Source organism: Salmo trutta, chromosome 13, assembly GCF_901001165.1.
Source record: "Salmo trutta chromosome 13, fSalTru1.1, whole genome shotgun sequence".
Taxonomy (NCBI): Eukaryota; Metazoa; Chordata; class Actinopteri; order Salmoniformes; family Salmonidae; genus Salmo; species Salmo trutta.
Window position 1 is genome coordinate 42728370 of NC_042969.1, and position 22097 is coordinate 42750466.

At 46.2% G+C, this 22097-nt stretch overlaps 1 protein-coding gene across 2 annotated transcripts in view; it reads right to left on the reverse strand.

Annotated features, from left to right (window-relative positions):
• The window catches only part of LOC115205799 (vesicle-associated membrane protein 7-like), a 51827-nt gene extending 30208 nt beyond the window's left edge, over positions 1 to 21619 (reverse strand). Inside the window, exons 1-3 of one of the 2 annotated variants that reach the window (XM_029772113.1) lie at positions 21474 to 21619; positions 20440 to 20497; positions 18965 to 19089 (exon numbers count right to left, since the gene is read on the reverse strand). In XM_029772113.1, coding sequence (XP_029627973.1) covers positions 18965 to 19089; positions 20440 to 20497; positions 21474 to 21619 — 329 coding nt within the window. The remainder of the gene's footprint in view (positions 1 to 18964; positions 19090 to 20439; positions 20498 to 21473) is intronic. The other variant, XM_029772114.1, reaches the window with a different exon arrangement.
• Between the last annotated feature and the right edge of the window lie 478 nt (positions 21620 to 22097).

Sequence of the window (22097 nt, forward strand, 5' to 3'; positions counted from 1 at the left end):
CGACCATATTTCCACTCACTACCACGCTACCACTCGCTGCCATGCTACCACTCGCTGCCATGCTACCACTCGCTGCCATGCTACCACTCGCTGCCATGCTACCACTCGCTGCCATGCTACCACTCACTGCCATACTACCACTCACTGCCACACTACCACACTACCACTCACTGCCATACTGCCATACTACCACTCACTGCCATACTACAACTCACTATCATACTACCACTCACTGCCATACTTCCACGCACTACCATACTACCACTCACTACCACTCACTACCTGACTACCATACTACCACTCACTACCATACTACCTGACTACCACTCAACCACTGACTACTACTCACTACAACTCCCTACCTCACTACCATACTACCACTCACTACCATACTACCACTCACTACCATACAACCACTCACTACCACTCACTACTATACTACCACTCACTACCATACTACCACTCCCTACCTCACTACCATACTACCACTCACTATCATACCACCACTAACTACCATACCACCACTCACTGCCATACCACCACTCACTGCCATACCACCACACACTGCCACTCACGAACATACTACCACATGACCATATTTCCACTCACTACCACACTACCACGCTACCACTCACTGCCATGCTACCATTCACTGCCACACTACCACTCACTGCCACACTACCACTCACTACCACTCACTACCACTCACTACCATACTACCACTCACTACCACTCCCTACCTCACTACCATACAACCACACTACCACTCACTACTCACTACCACCACCACACTACCACTCACTACCATACTACTACTCACTACAACTCACTACCATACTACCATACTACCACTCACTACCATACTACCACTCACTACCATAATCACTCACTACCTGACTACCACTCAACCACTGAATACCACTCACTACCACTCCCTACTACACAACCACTCACTACCACTCACTACCACTCACTACCATACTACCACTCACTACCTCACTACCATGCAACCACTCACTACCACACTACCACCATATTACCACTCACTACCATACTACCATTCTACCACTGACTACCATATACTACCACTCACTACCTGACTACCACTCAATTACTGAATACCACTCCCTACCTCACTACCATACTACCACTCACTACCATACAACCACTCACTACCACTCACTACCATACTACCACTCACTACCATACTACCACTCACTACCACTCATTCCTCACTACCACCACCACACTACCACTCACTACCATATTACCACTCACTACCATACTACCACTGACGACCAAACACTACCATAATACCACTCACTACCATTCACTACCACTCACTACCATACTACCACTCACTACCACTCACTACCATAATACCATTCACTACCTGACTACCACTCAACCACTGAATACCACTCACTACCACTCCCTACTACACAACCACTCACTACCGCTCACTACCATACTACCACTCACTACCACTAACTACCTCACTACCATACTACCACTCACTACCATACTACCACTCACTACCATACTACCACTCACTACCTCACTACCATACAACCACTCACTACCACTCACTACCATACTACCACTCACTGCCATACTACCACTCACTGCCATACTACCACTCACTACCATACTACCACTCGACCATATTTCCACTCACTACCACGCTACCACTCACTACCATACTACCACTCACTACCACTAACTACCTCACTACCATACTACCACTCACTACCATACTACCACTCACTACCATACTACCACTCACTACCTCACTACCATACAACCACTCACTACCACTCACTACCATACTACCACTCACTGCCATACTACCACTCACTACCATACTACCACTCGACCATATTTCCACTCACTACCACGCTACCACTCGCTGCCATGCTACCACTCGCTGCCATGCTACCACTCGCTGCCATGCTACCACTCGCTGCCATGCTACCACTCGCTGCCATGCTACCACTCGCTGCCATGCTACCACTCGCTGCCATGCTACCACTCGCTGCCATGCTACCACTCGCTGCCATGCTACCACTCACTGCCATACTACCACACTACCACACTACCACTCACTGCCATACTGCCATACTACCACTCACTGCCATACTACAACTCACTATCATACTACCACTCACTGCCATACTTCCACGCACTACCATACTACCACTCACTACCTGACTACCATACTACCACTCACTACCATACTACCTGACTACCACTCAACCACTGACTACTACTCACTACAACTCCCTACCTCACTACCATACTACCACTCACTACCATACTACCACTCACTACCATACAACCACTCACTACCACTCACTACTATACTACCACTCACTACCATACTACCACTCCCTACCTCACTACCATACTACCACTCACTATCATACCACCACTAACTACCATACCACCACTCACTGCCATACCACCACTCACTGCCATACCACCACACACTGCCACTCACGAACATACTACCACATGACCATATTTCCACTCACTACCACACTACCACTCACTGCCATGCTACCACTCACTGCCACACTACCACTCACTGCCACACTACCACTCACTACCACTCACTACCACTCACTACCATACTACCACTCACTACCATACTACCACTCCCTACCTCACTACCATACAACCACACTACCACTCACTACTCACTACCACCACCACACTACCACTCACTACCATACTACTACTCACTACAACTCACTACCATACTACCATACTACCACTCACTACCATACTACCACTCACTACCATAATCACTCACTACCTGACTACCACTCAACCACTGAATACCACTCACTACCACTCCCTACTACACAACCACTCACTACCACTCACTACCACTCACTACCATACTACCACTCACTACCTCACTACCATGCAACCACTCACTACCACTCACTACCATACTACCACTCACTGCCATACTACCACTCACTACCATACTACCACTCGACCATATTTCCACTCACTACCACACTACCACTCACTGCCATACTACCACTCACTGCCATGCTACCACTCACTGCCACGCTACCACTCACTGCCACGCTACCACTCACTGCCACGCTACCACACTACCACTCACTGCCACACTACCACTCACTGCCACACTACCACTCACTGCCACACTACCACTCACTGCCACACTACCACGCACTACCATACTACCACACTACCACTCACTACCATACTACCACTCACTGCCATAATACAACTCACTATCATACTACCACTCACTACCATACTACCACTCGACCATATTTCCACTCACTACCACACTACCACTCACTGCCACGCTACCACTCACTGCCATGCTACCACTCACTGCCATGCTACCACTCACTGCCATGCTACCACTCACTGCCACACTACCACTCACTGCCACACTACCACTCACTGCCACACTACCACTCACTGCCACACTACCACTCACTGCCACACTACCACTCACTGCCACACTACCACACTACCACGCACTACCATTCACTACCATACTACCACTCACTGCCATACTACAACTCACTATCATACTACCACTCACTACCACTCACTACCTGACTAGCATACTACCACTCACTACCATACTACCACTCACTACCATACTACCACTCACTACCATACTACCTGACTACCACTCAACCACTGACTACTACTCGCTACCACTCCCTACCTCACTACCATACTACCACTCACTACCATACAACCACTCACTACCACTCACTACCATAATACCACTCACTATCATACCACCACTCACTGCCATACCACCACTCACTGCCATACCACCACTCACTACCATACTACCTGACTACCACTCAACCACTGACTACTACTCACTACCACACTACCACACTACCACTCACTGCCACACTACCACTCACTACCACACTACCACGCACTACCATACTACCACACTACCACTCACTACCATACTACAACTCACTATCATACTACCACTCACTACCACTCACTACCTGACTACCACTCACTACCATACTACCACTCACTACCATACTACCACTCACTACCATACTACCTGACTACCACTCAACCACTGACTACTACTCACTACCACTCCCTACCTCACTACCATACTACCACTCACTACCATACAACCACTCACTACCACTCACTATCATACCACCACTCACTATCATAAGACCACTCACTATCATACCACCACTCACTGCCATACCACCACTCACTGCCATACCACGACTCACTACCACTCACTACCATACTACCACTCACTACCACTCACTGCCATACTACCAATCACTGCCATACTACCACTCACTGCCATACTACCACTCACTGCCATACTATCACTCACTGCCATACTATCACTCACTGCCATACTACCACTCACTGCCATACTACCTGACTACCACTCAACCACTGACTACCACTCACTACCAATCCCTACCTCACTATCATACTACAACTCACTACCATACAACCACTCACTACCACTCACTACCATACAACCACACACTACCACTAACTACCATACAACCACTCACTACCATACAACCACTCACTGCCATACTACCACTCACTACCTGACTACCACTCAACCACTGAATACTAATCACTACCACTCCCTACCTCACTACCATACTACCACTCACTACCATACTACCACTCACTACCATACTACCACTCACTACCATACTACAGGACTGGTTCTCATCATCGGAGCCAGAGTGGAGGACAACTAACTCACCATCTGATCACCATACTACCACTCACTACCATACAACCACTCACTACCATACTACCACTCACTACTAAACTACCACTCACTAACACTCACTACCATAATACCACACTACCACACACTACCATACAACCACTCACTACCATACAACCACTCACTACCATACAACCACTCACTACCATACTAGCATACTACCAATCACTACCACTCACTACCATACTACCACTCACTACCATTACTACAGGACTGGTTCTCATCATCGGAGCCAGAGTGGAGGACAACTAACTAACCATCTGATCACCATACTACCACTCACTACCACTCAGTACCATACCACCCCTCACTACCACTCACTGCCATACCACCACTCACTGCCATACCACCACTCACTGCCATACCACCACTCACTGCCATACTACCACTCACTGCCATACTACCACTCACTGCCATACTACCACTCACTGCCATACTACCACTCACTGCCATACTACCACTCACTTTTATTCACTACCACACTACAACTTACTACCATACTACCACTCAGTACAATACTACCACTCACTACCATACTACCTGACTACCACTCAACCACTGACTACTACTCACTACCACTCCCTACCTCACTACCACTCAGTACCATACAACCACTCACTACCACTCACTGCCATACCACCACTCACTGCCATACCACCACTCACTGCCATACCACCACTCACTGCCATACCACCACTCATTGCCATACCACCACTCGATACCATACTACCACTCACTACCATACTACCATTCACTGCCATACTACCACTCACTGCCATACTACCACTCACTTTTATTCACTACCACACTACCATACTACCACTCACTACCACTCAACCACTGACCACTACCACTCCCTACCTCACTACCAAATAACCACTCACTACCATACCACCACTCACTACCATACCACCACTCACTACCATACCACCACTCACTACCATACCACCACTCACTACCATACTACCTGACTACCACTCAACCACTGACTACTACTCACTACCACTCCTTACCTCACTACCATACTACCACTCACTACCATACTACCACTCACTGCCACACTACCACTCACTGCCATACTACCACTCACTGCCATACTACCACTCACTACCACACATTACCATACCACAACTCACTGCCATACTACCACACTACCACTCACTACCATACTACTACACTACCACTCACTACCACACTACCACTCACTGCCATACTACCACTCACTGCCATACTACCACTCACTGCCATATTACCACTCACTTTTATTCACTACCATACTACCACTCACTACCATACTACCACTCAGTACAATACTACCACTCACTACCATACTACCTGACTACCACTCAACCACTGACTACTACTCACTACCACTCCCTAACTCACTACCAAACAACCACTCACTACCATACCACCACTCACTACCATACTACCTGACTACCACTCAACCACTGACTACTACTCACTACCACTCCCTACCATACTACCACTCCCTAACTCACTGCCATACTACCACACTACCACGCACTGCCATACTACCACTCACTGCCACTCACTACCACTCACTACCATACCACCACTCACTAACACCACTCACTACCATACCACCACTCACTAACACCACTCACTGCCATACTACCACTCACTGCCATACTACCACACTACCACTCACTGCCATACTACCACACTACCACTCACTGCCATACTACCACACTACCACCATACTACCACGCACTACCATTCACTACCATTCACTGCCATACTACCACTCACTACCATACTACGACTCACTACCATACTACAACTCACTGCCATACTACCACTCAAATGCCATACCACCACTCACTGCAATACCACCACTCACTGCCATACCACCACTCACTGCCATACCACCACTCACTGCCATACCACCACTCACTGCCATACCACCACTCACTGCCATACCACCACTCACTGCAATACCACCACTCACTGCCATACCACCACTCACTGCAATACCACCACTCACTACCACTCACTACCATTCTACCACTTACTATCACTCACTACCATACTACCACTCACTACCACACTACCACTCACTACCATACTACCATATTACCACTCACTACCATTCACTACCACTCACTACCACACTGCCACTCACTGCCATACTGCCACTCACTGCCATACTGCCACTCACTGCCACTCACTACCACACTACCAATCACTACCACTCACTACCACTCACTACCATTCACTACCACTCACTACCATTCACTACCACTCACTACCATTCACTACCATTCACTACCACACTACCACACTACCACTCACTTCCATACTACCACTCACTGCCATACTACCACTCACTGCCATACTACCACTCACTGCCATACTACCACTCACTGCCATACTACCACTCACTGCCATACTACCACTCACTGCCATACTACCACTCACTGCCATACTACCAATAACTGCCATACTACCACGCACTGCCACACTACCACTCACTGCCATACTACCACTCACTGCCATACTACCACTCACTGCCATACTACCACTCACTGCCATACTACCACTCACTGCCATACTACCACTCATTACCATACTACCACTCACTGCCATACTACCACTCACTGCCATACTACCACTCACTGCCATACTACCACTCACTGCCATACTACCACTCACTGCCATACTACCACTCACTACTACACTACATAACTACCATACTACCACTCACTACCATACTACCACTCACTACCATACTACCACTCACTACCATACTACCACTCACTACCACTCACTACCACTCACTACCACTCACTACCACTCACTACTGTTACGAACCGGCTCTGAGTTCGCAACAAAAGGGAGACAACGTGGAGTCAAGGAGTATCAAAATATATATTTATTAACTAAAGTAACTAAATAATTAACAATGGCGTGTGTATTCAGTAATCAGTAGTGTAAGTGAGTGTTTTGCATACCTGAATGTAATAATGCAGGGTGTTGAAAGGTGCCAAAGCAAATAACCAAAAAGCTACAAAACTACACAACCAAAATCAACAAAGTGTCTGCATGGAGAGAGTCTCCTCCATGAAGGTGGAAGAGGTGCCTTTATCCTGGGACACACCCGGACCTAGGTGTTTCCCATGTAGCTGACGACCCTCCCAGCTCCACCCACCGGCATCCTAATAAGGAAACAAGAACAAAAAGAGAGAATACGGCAGACAGAGCGGGAGGGTCGTCACCCCCCCCCCCCCCCCATAAAACCGGGGACCAACAAGGACCCCGGAACAACGTACCAGCCTCTGCGTCCCAAATTGACAAGGGGTTACGTGTTCACAGTTCCACCTGCCCCAACCAACTTCCTCCTCCTCCCCAGACCTCAGCAACCTTTACACAGGAAGCAACTTTTAAGAGGAAAGAAGAAAATGAGACCCATCAGGGAACAGACAGGAAAGACAGAACATGACACTCTTGACCAAAGTCAGTTTTACCACGGGAGTCAGGCTCAACCCTAGTTGAATAAAACTCTGCCCGTGAACCAGAGTATCTCGGTGAGCGAGGTCCAAATCTCTCCGAACGTCTCCACTCACTCCGAATACGGGGCTCTACAAAAACAGTTTTGTGAGTCAAAACATATTCGTCTGCCAAAACCGCAGCTTCAGCAACAGTTTTAACTTTCCGTTCGTTAATGTACGTTGCTATACGATCAGGGACTGTGTCCTTAACCTCTACGGGCCACGGGGGCAGTATTGAGAATTTTGAAAGAAATATGTGCCCATTTTTAACTGCCTCCTACACCAACTCAGAAGCTAGGATATGCATATTATTAACACATTCGGATAGAAAACACTCTGAATTTTCTAAAACAGTTTGAATGGTGTCTGTAAGTATAACAAAACTCATATTGCAGGCAAAAACCTGTGAAAAATAGATAAAAAAAAAAGAGAATTTTGTGACTGTACTATTTAGTGTCATTGTTTTAAAGATACCACAGTGAGAAAGGATTCAGTTCGCAACTCCTACTGCTTCCACTAGATGTCAACGATCTTTAGAAAGTTGTTTGAAGCATCTGTGATAAATACACACCGAATTAGAAAGCTTACAAGTTGACACGTCATCACTTCATTTTTTGCGCCTGCGCATGAATCTGAGAAGAGTGCCTTTGTCATTATCGTTTATTCTAGACACTTGATAGGTTGTGTGAAAATATTACTGATGTTTACTGATGTTTCACGTTAAAAATGGAACAAAAGATTAGTGCTAAACAACGTTTGACATGTTTAAACAAACGTAAATAGATTATTTACTAGGTTTTCTTTAGTTTTTCGACGTGACTTTACACTGCCCACCTCATTTTGTGGGAGCCTACTGAACGCTAACTATTTGGACATAAATTATGAACTTTGTCAAAAGAAACCACATTTGTTCTGGACCTGGGATCTCTGGCAGCGCCTTCTGATGGAGATAATCAAAGGTAAGGGGATATTTAGAATGTTATTATCGATATTAGATGATGCTAATGCTAACGGTATAGCTTAGCTTAGCTTAGCATATAGCTTATTGTTGTTAGCATAGTACCCAGTTTATACAAAATGTGATTTCCCAGTAAAGTTATTTTGAGATCTGGCCCTTCGGTAGCAATTACGAGATGATAATATATTATTCTTTGAATGACAATATTATAATTTACCAATGTTTTCGAATAGTAATTCCGTGATTTGTAATGCTGGATTCACTGGGTGCATTCGAGCCGAAAAAAATTCTGAATTTCACCGCGACTGTAAATGCTGTTTTTGGATATAAATATGAACTTGATGGAACTAAAAATGCATGTATTGTATAACATAATGTCCTATGAGTGTCATCTGATGCAGATTGTCAAAGGTAAGTGCATAATTCTAGCTAGTTTTCTGTCTGTTGATGCCCTTCTTTGAATTGGCTAAACATTACACGCAGCTATTGTCAATGTACTCTCCTCACATAACCTAACTTTATGCATTCTCCGTAATGCCTCTGAAAATCGGACAGCGTGGTTAGATTTAGGAGATATATCTTTCAAATGGAGGAAAATAGTTGATTATTTGATTTTTTGAAATGATTACTCTTGCAGTTTTGAATTCCCCGCCATGGTCACATGACAATGAATCCCAATACCGGGATAAGATCGGGATAAGATCCTCAACAGGTTAAATTGCTCTAACATAATCACCTCACACAGCCCTTGGAAAGTCATAACTGCAGAGGCGGAACACCAGCGATTAAACTGTTTAGATAATTCTCACGCAAACTCAACATGAGTCTGCTTATCATCCCTTTTTAAAGTTCTAAATCGTTGGCGGTAAGCCTCAGGAACCAACTCGTAAATCTGTAACACCGCCGTTTTAACCTTATCATAACTGACACTGTCGGCTACACTAAGAGCTGAATATGCTTCCTGCGCTTTACCAGTCAGCACACACTGCAACATTAAAGTTCGGTCAGAACCAGGCCAACTCCTAGCGTCAGCAACACGCTCAAACAACGAAAATAATGTCTCAGGGTCCCTTTCATTAAACTGAGGCAACAACCGTAAATTCCCAACAATGTCAAATGTGTCCGGGGCACGACCAAACGAGGAACGACTCCTAGGTAAATCTGCATCACCTTCCCACAGCAAACTCTCCCCTGAGAGCTTTCCTTCCCTAACCAACTCTAGTCGCTCTTGTTGCAGCTTGATTTTAGCACGCTCCATATACTGTTTAAATTCCAATTCCTTTTCATATTTTAACCGATCAGCACGCTCCATATCCTGTTTAAATTCCAATTGCTTCTCATATTTTACACGATCGTGCTCTAGCTTCTCACGATCATGCTCTAGCTGTAACAGAAGCAGCTCTTTCTGCTGTTCAAAAAGAAGACTACTAGGACTAACCGATGGAGTGGTAATTGTGACATATTGGGGAGAAGGCGAGTCCTCAGCAGAGGCTGCCCCAGTGGTAACGTCAAGAATACCACTCTCCATCAGATTGGCCTTCAATATTAACCTAATAGAATTTTTTTGACGTTTATCACTAATTTCAACCTTATAGTGTTCAGCAACCTTCAACAGCTGTTCTTTAGTACATAAGTCTAACAGTTCCTCTGATGGAAAGCAAAGGAACTCGTCTACATTAGACGCCATAGAGAGAGAGAAAATAAAATTCTCACTCAACCCCTCTGCTGAGCACACCAGACCACAACAAGAGAAATAACAATCACACTGGCACCACAGAAAGAGAGATGAGAAATGGAGCTTCCCCAAAACCTACAATAACTCAACCCTAGTCTTCATGCAGATTTGCGGTGGGTAATTATGCACTGTAGCCCGCTGGCAAGGAAGTAACCCCCCAGCACGCTGGCAGATTCCACCAAGCCACGGATGTGCCCCCGAGACAACTGCTCAGTCCACAGACACCACACAAAAATAACAAACATTAACAATGCCCAACATATTCCAAAAATGAAACACATCGCTAAGCCTATCAGGGGAAAAAGGCTATAGCTCCAGGTAGTAAAGTTCACTACCCTATCCAAATCTCTCACTGAGGTATGTAACTGATTGCACTCACCTCAGACCAATGTCCCAACAGCGAGTAGAACAAGCGTTTCCAGGCTGGGCAGGGGCCTGGAAACTAACCAATGTACTCTCTCCAACACAGCACACAAACCCAACAAACAAAGGCAACCAGTACTGAGCACCAAACTCAAACAAAGCACCTACAGAATTTAACATACCTCCACGTTTTCTCCCAAACACAAGTTCAGGATCCCGGACGAGCCCCCACTTGTTACGAACCGCCTCAGAGTTCGCAACAAAAGGGAGACAACGTGGAGACAAGGAGTATCAAAATATATTTATTAACTAAAGTAACTAAATAATTAACAATGGCGTGTGTAATCAGTAGTGTAAGTGAGTGTTTTGCATACCTGAATGTAATAATGCAGGGTGTTGAAAGGTGCCAAAGCAAATAACCAAAAAACCACAAAACTACACAACCAAAATCAACAAAGTGTCTGCATGGAGAGAGTCTCCTCCATGAAGGTGGAAGAGGTGCCTTTATCCTGGGACACACCCGAACCCAGGTGTTTCCCATGTAGCTGACGACCCTCCCAGCTCCGCCCACCGGCATCCTAATAAGGAAACAAGAACAAAAAGAGAGAATACGGCAGACAGAGCGGGAGGGTCGTCACACTACCATTCACTGCCATACTACCACTCACTGCCATACTACCACTCACTGCCACACTACCACTCACTGCCACACTACCACTCACTGCCACACTACCACTCACTGCCACACTACCACTCACTGCCACACTACCACTCACTGCCACACTACCACTCACTACCATACTACCACGCACTACCACACTACCATACTACATTTACATTTAAGTCATTTAGCAGACGCTCTTATCCAGAGCGACTTACAAATTGGTGCATTCACCTTATGATATCCAGTGGAACAACCACTTTACAATAGTGCATCTAAATCTTTTAAGGGGGGGCTTAGAAGGATTACTTTATCCTATCCTAGGTATTCCTTAAAGAGGTGGGGTTTCAGGTGTCTCCGGAAGGTGGTGATTGACTCCGCAGGCCAGAGGTGGATGAACGCAGTGCCCTTGTTTGGGTGTAGGGCCTGATCAGAGCCTGAAGGTACGGAGGTGCCGTTCCCCTCACAGCTCCGTAGGCAAGCACCATGGTCTTGTAGCGGATGCGAGCTTCAAATGGAAGCCAGTGGAGAGAGCGGAGGAGCGGGGTGACGTGAGAGAACTTGGGAACTTGGGAAGGTTGAACAACATCATCTTATCTACGAACATAGACAGGGCTCTAACTCCTCTAGCTCCAGAATGAAATAGGGTGCAGGCCAGGCAGCAGGCTGTTAGCCAGCCTGCCAGCTTAGTGGAGTCTGCCATTAGCACAGTCAGCGTAGTCAGCTCAGCTTTCCCCATTGAGACCGTGTCCGTGCCTCGATCTAGGTTGGGCAAAATTAAAAATGGCGGTGTTCGCTTTAGTAATCTCACTAGTATAAAGACCTCCTCCATTCCTGCCATTATTGAAAGAGATTGTGATACTTCACATCTCAAAATTGGGTTACTTAATGTTAGATCCCTCACTTCCAAGGCAGTTATAGTCAATGAACTAATCACTGATCATAATCTTGATGTGATTGGCCTGATTGAAACATGGCTTAAGCCTGATGAATTTACTGTGTTAAATGAGGCCTCACCCCCTGGTTACACTAGTGACCATACCCCCCGTGCATCCGGCAAAGGCGGAGGTGTTGCTAACATCTACGATAGCAAATTTCAATTTACAAAAAAAAACAATGACGTTTTCGTCTTTTGAGCTTCTAGTCATGAAATCTATGCAGCCTACTCAATCACTTTTTATAGCTACTGTTTACAGGCCTCCTGGGCCATATGCAGTGTTCCTCACTGAGTTCCCTGAATTCCTATCGGATCTTGTAGTCATAGCAGATAATATTCAAATTTTTGGTGACTTTAACATTCACATGGAAAAGTCCACAGACCCACTCAAAAAGGCTTTCGGAGCCATCATCGACTTAGTGGGTTTTGTCCAACATGTCTCTGGACCTACTCACTGCCACAGTCATACTCTGGACCTAGTTTTGTCCCATGGAATAAATGTTGTGGATCTTAATGTTTTTCTTCATAATCCTGGATTATCGGACCACCATTTTATTGCGTTTACAATTGCAACAAATAATCTGCTCAGACCCCAACCAAGGAGCATTAAAAGTCGTGCTATAAATTCTCAGACAACCCAAAGATTCCTTGATGCCCTTCCAGACTCCCTCTGCCTACCCAAGGACGTCAGAGGACAAAAATCAGTTAACCACCTAACCGAGGAACTCAATTTAACCTTGCGCAATACCCTAGATGCAGTTGCACCCCTAAAAATTAAAAACATCTGTCATAAGAAACTAGCTCCCTGGTATACAGAAAATACACGAGCTCTGAAGCAAGCTTCCAGAAAATTGGAACAGAAATGGCGCCACACCAAACTGGAAGTCTTCCGACTAGCTTGGAAAGACAGTACCGTGCAGTATCGAAGAGCCCTCACTGCTGCTCGATCATCCTATTTTTCCAACTTAATTGAGGAAAATAAGAACAATCCAAAATTTATTTTTGATACTGTCGCAAAGCTAACTAAAAAGCAGCATTCGCAAATGGAGGATGGCTTTCACTTCAGCAGTAATACATTTATGAACTTCTTTGAGGAAAAGATCATGATCATTAGAAAGCAAATTACGGACTCCTCTTTAAATCTGGGTATTCCTCCAAAGCTCCATTGTCCTGAGTCTGCACAACTCTGCCAGGACCTTGGCTCAAGGGAGATACTAAAGTGTTTTAGTACTATATCTCTTGACACAATGATGAAAATAATCATGGCCTTCAAACCCTCAAGCTGCATACTGGACCCTATTCCAACTAAACTACTGAAAGAGCTGCTTCCTGTGCATGGCCCTCCTATGTTGAACATAATAAACGGCTCTCTATCCACCGGATGTGTACCAAGCTCACAAAAAGTGGCAGTAATAAAGCCTCTCTTGAAAAAGCCGAATCTTGACCCAGAAATTATAAAAAACTATCGGCCTATATCGAATCTTCCATTCCTCTCAAAAATTTTAGAAAAAGCTGTTGCACAGCCACTCACTGCCTTCCTGAAGACAAACAATGTATACGAAACGCTTCAGTCTGGTTTTAGACCCCATCATAGCACTGAGACTGCACTTGTGAAGGTGGTAAATGACCTTTTAATGACGTCAGACCGAGGCTCTGCATCTGTCCTCGTGCTCCTAGATCTTAGTGCCGCTTTTGATACCATCGATCACCACATTCTTTTGGAGAGATTGGAAACCCAAATTGGTCTACATGGACAAGTTCTGGCCTGGTTTAGATCTTATCTGTCGGAAAGATATCAGTTTGTCTCTGTGAATAGTTTGTCCTCGGATAAATCAATTGTAAATTTCGGTGTTCCTCAAGGTTCCGTTTTAGGACCACTATTGTTTTCACTATATATTTTACCTCTTGGGGATGTCATTCGAAAACATAATGTTAAATTTCACTGCTATGCGGACGACACACAGCTGTACATTTCAATGAAACATGGTGAAGCTCCAAAATTGCCCTCGCTAGAAGCCTGTGTTTCAGACATAAGGAAGTGGATGGCTGCAAACTTTCTACTTTTAAACTCGGACAAAACAGAGATGCTTGTTCTAGGTCCCAAGAAACAAAGAGATCTTCTGTTCAATCTGACAATTAATCTGGATGGTTGTACAGTCGTCTCAAATAAAAGAATGAAGGACCTCGGTGTTACTCTGGATCCTGATCTCTCTTTTGAAGAACATATCAAGACTGTTTCAAGGACAGCTTTTTTCCATCTACGTAACATTGCAAAAATCAGACACTTTCTGTCCAAAAATGACGCAGAAAAATGAATCCATGCTTTTGTTACTTCTAGGCTGGACTACTGCAATGCTCTACTTTCCGGCTACCCGGATAAAGCACTAAACAAACTTCAGTTAGTGCTAAATACGGCTGCTAGAATCCTGACTAGAACCAAAAAAATGTATCATATTACTCCAGTGCTAGCCTCCCTACACTGGCTTCCTGTTAAGGCAAGGGCTGATTTCAAGGTTTTACTGCTAACCTACAAAGCATTACATGGGCTTGCTCCTACCTATCTTTCCGATTTGGTCCTGCCGTACATACCTACACGTACGCTACGGTCACAAGACGCAGGCCTCCTAATTGTCCCTAGAATTTCTAAGCAAACGGCTGGAGGTAGGGCTTTCTCCTATAGAGCTCCATTTTAATGGAATGGTCTGCCTACCCATGTGAGAGACGCAGACTCAGTCTCAACCTTTAAGTCTTTACTGAAGACTTATCTCTTCAGTAGGTCCTATGATTAAGTGTAGTCTGGCCCAGGGGTGTGAAGGTGAACGGAAAGGCTGGAGCAACGAACCGCCCTTGCTGTCTCTGCCTTGCCTGTTCCCCTCTTTCCAATGGGATTCTCTGCCTCTAACCCTATTACAGGGGCTGAGTCACTGACTTACTGGTGTTCTTCCATGCCGTCCATGGGAGGGGTGCGTCACTTGAGTGGGTTGAGTCACTACCGTGGTCTTCCTGTCTGGGTTGGCGCCCCCCCTTGGGTTGTGCCATGGCGGAGATTTTGTGGGCTATACTCGGCCTTGTCTTCGGACGGTAAGTTGGTGGTTGTAGACATCCCTCTAGTGGTGTGGGGGCTGTGCTTTGGCAAAGTGGGTGGGGTTATATCCTGCCTGTTTGGCCCTGTCCGGGGGTATCATCGGATGGGGCCACAGTGTCTTCTGATCCCTCCTGTCTCAGCCTCCAGTATTTATGCTGCAGTAGTTTATGTGCCGGGGGGCTAGGGTCAGTCTGTTTCATCTGGAGTATTCTCTTGTCTTATCCGGTGTCCTGTGTGAATTTAAATATGCTCTCTCTAATTCTCTCTTTCTCTCTTTCTTTCTTTCTCTTGGAGGACCTGAGCCCTAGGACCATGCCTCGGGACTTCCTGGCATGATGACTCCTTGCTGTCCCCAGTCCACCTGGCCATGCTGCTGCTCCAGTTTCAACTGTTCTGCCTGCGGCCACGGAACCCTGACCTGTTCACCGGACGTGCTTGTTGCACCCTCGACAACTACAATGATTATTATTATTTGACCATGCTGATCATTTATGAACATTTTAACATCTTGACCATGTTCTGTTATAATATCCACCCGGCACAGCCAGAAGAGGACTGGCCACCCCTCATAGCCTGGTTCCTCTCTAGGTTTCTTCCTAGGTTTTTGGCCTTTCTAGGGAGTTTTTCCTAGGGAGTTTTTCCTAGCCACCGTGCCTCTTTCACATGCATTGCTTGCTGTTTGGGGTTTTAGGCTGGGTTTCTGTACAGCACTTTGAGATTTCAGCTGATATACGAAGGGCTATATAAATACATTTGATTTGATTTTGATTTGATTTGAACACCAGACGGGCTGCGGCATTCTGGATGAGTTGTAGGGGTTTAATGGCACAGGCAGGGAGCCCAGCCAACAGCGAGTTGCAGTAATCCAGACGGGAGATGACAAGTGCCTGGATTAGGACCTGCGCCGCTTCCTTTGTGAGGCAGGGTCGTACTCTAAGAATGTTGTAGAGCATGAACCTACAGGATCGGGTCACCGCCTTGATGTTAGTGGAGAACGACAGGGTGTTGTCGAGGGTCACGCCAAGGTTCTTAGCACTCTGGGAGGAGGACACAATGGAGTTGTCAACCGTGATGGCGAGATCATGGAACGGGCAGTCCTTCCCCGGGAGGAAGAGCAGCTCCGTCTCACTACCATACTACCATTCACTAACATTCACTACCACACTAGCACTCACTGCCATACTACCACTCACTGCCATACTACCACTCACTGCCATACTACCACTCACTGCCATACTCCCACTCACTATCATACTACCACTCACTACCATACTACCACTCACTGCCATACTTCCACTCACTAACACTCACTGCCATACTACCACTCACTGCCATACTACCACTCACTACCACACTACCACACTACCACGCACTACCATAATACCACGCACTACCATACTACCATGCACGACCATACTACCACGCACTACCACTCACTAACATACTACCATACTACCACACTACCACTCACTACCACTCACTACCACCACTCACTGCCATACTACCACTCACTGCCATACTACCACACTACCACTCACTGCCATACTACCACTCACTACCATACTACCACTCACTACCACTCACTACCATTCACTATCATACCACCACTCACTACCACACTACCACTCACTGTCATACTACCACTCACTACCACTCACTGCCATAGTACCACTCACTGCCATACTACCACACTACCACACTACCACGCGCTACCATACTACCACGCACTACCATACTACCATGCACTACCATACTACCACGCACTACCACTCACTACCATACTGCCACTCACTACCACTCACTACCACCACTCACTGCCATACTACCACTCACTGCCATACTACCACACTACCACTCACTACGATACTACCACGCACTACCACTCACTACCATACTACCACTCACTACCATACTACCACTCACTACCATACTACCACTCACTGCCATACTACCACTCACTGCCATACTACCACTCACTGCCATACTACCACTCACTGCCATTCTACCACTCACTGCCATACTACCACTCACTACCATACTACCACTCACTACCATTCACTACCATACCACCACTCACTACCACCACTCACTTCCATACTACCACTCACTACCATTCACTACCACACCACCACTCACTGCCATACTACCACTCACTGCCATACTACCACTCACTGCCATACTACCACTCACTGCCATACTACCACTCACTGCCATACTACCACTCACTGCCATACCACTTACTGCCATACTACCACTTACTGCCATACTACCACTCACTGCCATACTACCACTCACTGCCATACTGCCACTCACTGCCACTCACTGCCATACTGTCACTCCCTGCCATACTACCACTCACTGCCATACTACCACTCACTACCACTCACTACCATACTACCACTCACTACCATACTACCACTCACTACCATACTACCACTCACTACCACTCACTACCATTCTACGACTCACTACCATTCTACCACTCACTTCCACTTACTACCACTCACTACCATACTACCATATTACCACTCACTACCACACTACCACTCACTATCATACTACCACTCACTGCCATACTACCACTCACTACCATTCACTACCAAACTACCACCACTCACTGCCATACTACCACTCACTGCCATACTACCACTCACTACCACTCACTGCCATACTACCATACTACCACTCACTACCACTCACTACCATACTACCACTCACTACCATACTACCACTCACTACCACTCACTACCATACTACCACTCACTACCATACTACCACTCACTACCATACTACAGGACTGGTTCTCATCATCGGAGCCAGAGTGGAGGACAACTAACTCACCATCTGATCAGGGAGTGTGTGCGTGTGTGCGTGTGTGTGTGTGTGTGTGTGTGTCTCACCATCACAGAGTGGAGGAGAACTCTGAGTTCATAGCATAGGGAAGGGCTGTCTGAGCTCTGGAACTGTACGACGTCTGGAAACGCTTCTTCACCTCTCCCAGGAAGCTGAACGCACACGACCGCTCAAAGTCCTAACAGACAGACAGACAGCACACACTGCAGTCCCAACAGACAGACAGACAGAGAGCACACACTGCAGTCCCAACAGACAGACACTACAGTCCAACAGACAGACAGACAATACACACTGCAGTCCCAACAGACAGACACTGCAGTCCCAACAGACAGACACTGCAGTCCCAACAGACAGACAATACACACTGCAGTCCCAACAGACAGACACTGCAGTCCCAACAGACAGACAGACAGACAATACACACTACAGTCCCAACAGACAGACACTGCAGTCCCAACAGACAGACAGAACTTAAGGATTAAGACTCTGGGGGGGGTTAATTTAGACCCTTTAGGACTCTGGGGGGGGGGTTAATTTAGTACCCCTTTCGGACTCTGGGGGGGGTTAATTTAGTACCCCTTTAGGACTCTGGGGGGGTTCATTTAGTACCCCTTTAGGACTCTGGGGGGTGGGGGGGTTAATTTAGTACCCCTTTAGGACTCTGGGGGGGGGTAATTTAGACCCTTCAGGACTCTGGGGGGGGGGGGTGATTTAGACCCTTCAGGACTCTGGGGGGGGGGGGGTAATTTAGACCTTTTAGGACTCTAGGGGGGGGGGGTTCATTTAGACCTTGTAGGACTCTGGGGGTGTTTAATTTAGACCCTTTTAGTATAAAACATGTTTTATGAAACATTGCATTTCCTTACTACTATTATTATACTAAGGTATGGAGAATACCATGAGTACATGTATCCATCATGTTGTTAACTCTGATGGAAGGACTAGGGTATGGAGAATACCATGAGTACATGTATCCCTCATGTTGTGATGGGAGGACTAGGGTATAGAGGATACCATGAGTACATGTATCCATCATGTTGTTCACTCTGATGGGAGGACTTGGGTATGGAGAATACCATGAGTACATGTATCCATCATGTTGTGATGGGAGGTCTAGGGTATGGAGGATACCATGAGTACATGTATCCATCATGTTGTTCACTCTGATGGGAGGACTTGGGTATGGAGAATACCATGAGTACATGTATCCATCATGTTGTGATGGGAGGACTAGGGTATGGAGAATACCATGAGTACATGTATCCATCATGTTGCATGTTGTTCACTCTGATGGGAGGACTAGGGTATGGAGGATACCATGAGGACATGTATCCAGCATGCCACGTGTCAACATTGCAGGCTGGTGGTGTGTTTTAATGGCGGACATCAACTCTAGGGGGTTAACAGTTGACAACAAAAAAAAATATTGCAGCACATCCATACAGAATTGCATATTACTCAGATACAGAGATACACCAAAGCACACTACATACTCACACATGAAAACGAAATTGTGTATACTCACGTCATCAGTGATACATAGGTATATGATTATGTCATGGCAGATGTAGTGGAAGAGATAGCTGAAGGACAAGACAAGATACTCAGTCAGATACTCAGTTTGATTTGATCTTCACGGTCACACTATCATAGTTACACTACAAGTAGAACAGGACTATCCAACTCCAGGCAGATATCCAACCCCCCCTTGGGTTGTGCCGTGGCGGACATCTTTGTGGGCTATACTCGGCCTTGTCTTCGGACGGTAAGTTGGTGGTTGTAGATATCCCTCTAGTGGTGTGGGGGCTGTGCTTTGGCAAAGTGGGTGGGGTTATATCCTGCCTGTTTGGCCCTGTCCGGGGGTATCATCGGATGGGGCCACAGTGTCTTCTGATCCCTCCTGTCTCAGCCTCCAGTATTTATGCTGCAGTAGTTTATGTGTCGGGGGGCTAGGGTCAGTCTGTTACATCTGGAGTATTCTCTTGTCTTATCCGGTGTCCTGTGTGAATGTAAATATGCTCTCTCTAATTCTCTCTTTCTTTCTTTCTTTCTCTCGGAGGACCTGAGCCCTAGGACTACCTGGCATGATGACTCCTTGCTGTCCCCAGTCCACCTGGCCATGCTGCTGCTCCAGTTTCAACTGTTCTGCCTGCGGCTACAGAACCCTGACCTGTTCACCGGACGTGCTTGTTGCACCCTCGACAATTACTATGATTATTATTATTTGACCATGCTGGTCATTTACGAACATTTTAACATCTTGACCATGTTCTGTTATAATATCCACCCGGCACAGCCAGAAGAGGACTGGCCACCCCTCATAGCCTGGTTCCTCTCTAGGTTTCTTCCTAGGTTTTTGGCCTTTCTCAGGAGTTTTTCCTAGGGAGTTTTTCCCAGCCACCGTGCTTCTTTCACATGCATTGCTTGCTGTTTGGGGTTTTAGGCTGGGTTTCTGTACAGCACTTTGAGATTTCAGCTGATGTACGAAGGGCTATATAAATAAATTTGATTTGATTTGATTTGATTTGATGTGTGTGGCTGTCTGAGTGTTAACCCTACCTGCCATGGCTGTAGGTGAGCTTGTTGTTCTCGGAGGGTATCTTAGCTAGGATCTGTTCTGTCACCTCCAGGAAATTACCGCCACACCACGCATGCTTCGCCAGGATGGTGCAGCTACGGGCAACCACTGCAAACAGGATTGCCATGGTTATGGACAGGGTCAGGGAGGTCAGCTGGTCAGGGATTCACTGAGAGGGAAGGAAAAAAAATGGAGGGATAGAGTGAAATGGTGGGTTAAGATATTTTCACCACTAAGCTAGTGGCAAGGTAGGCAATTAATAGTAGCCAAGTCAACAACATCATTGTTAAGATCAACAACACTGACATGTAGCTAACTAGGTTAGCTAACTAACTAACCAACCAAATCCAGTGCACAAGCTAGCCGTTTGCCTGCAAAGTGAACATCTGGTGACATCGGCAAAAGATTCACCACCGTGGCTAACTTTACATTACCGTTTTTGTTTTGAATAAAAGTACTGTAGCTAAGTAACGTTATGTTGATGGCTGGTCAGTATAACTTACAAAAATAACGTTAACAAAAACTGTGCTAAACTTACAGCATCCTGGGTACCTAAGACTACGATCATCATGGTACCTCATCGTAAGCGATAATACGACCAAATA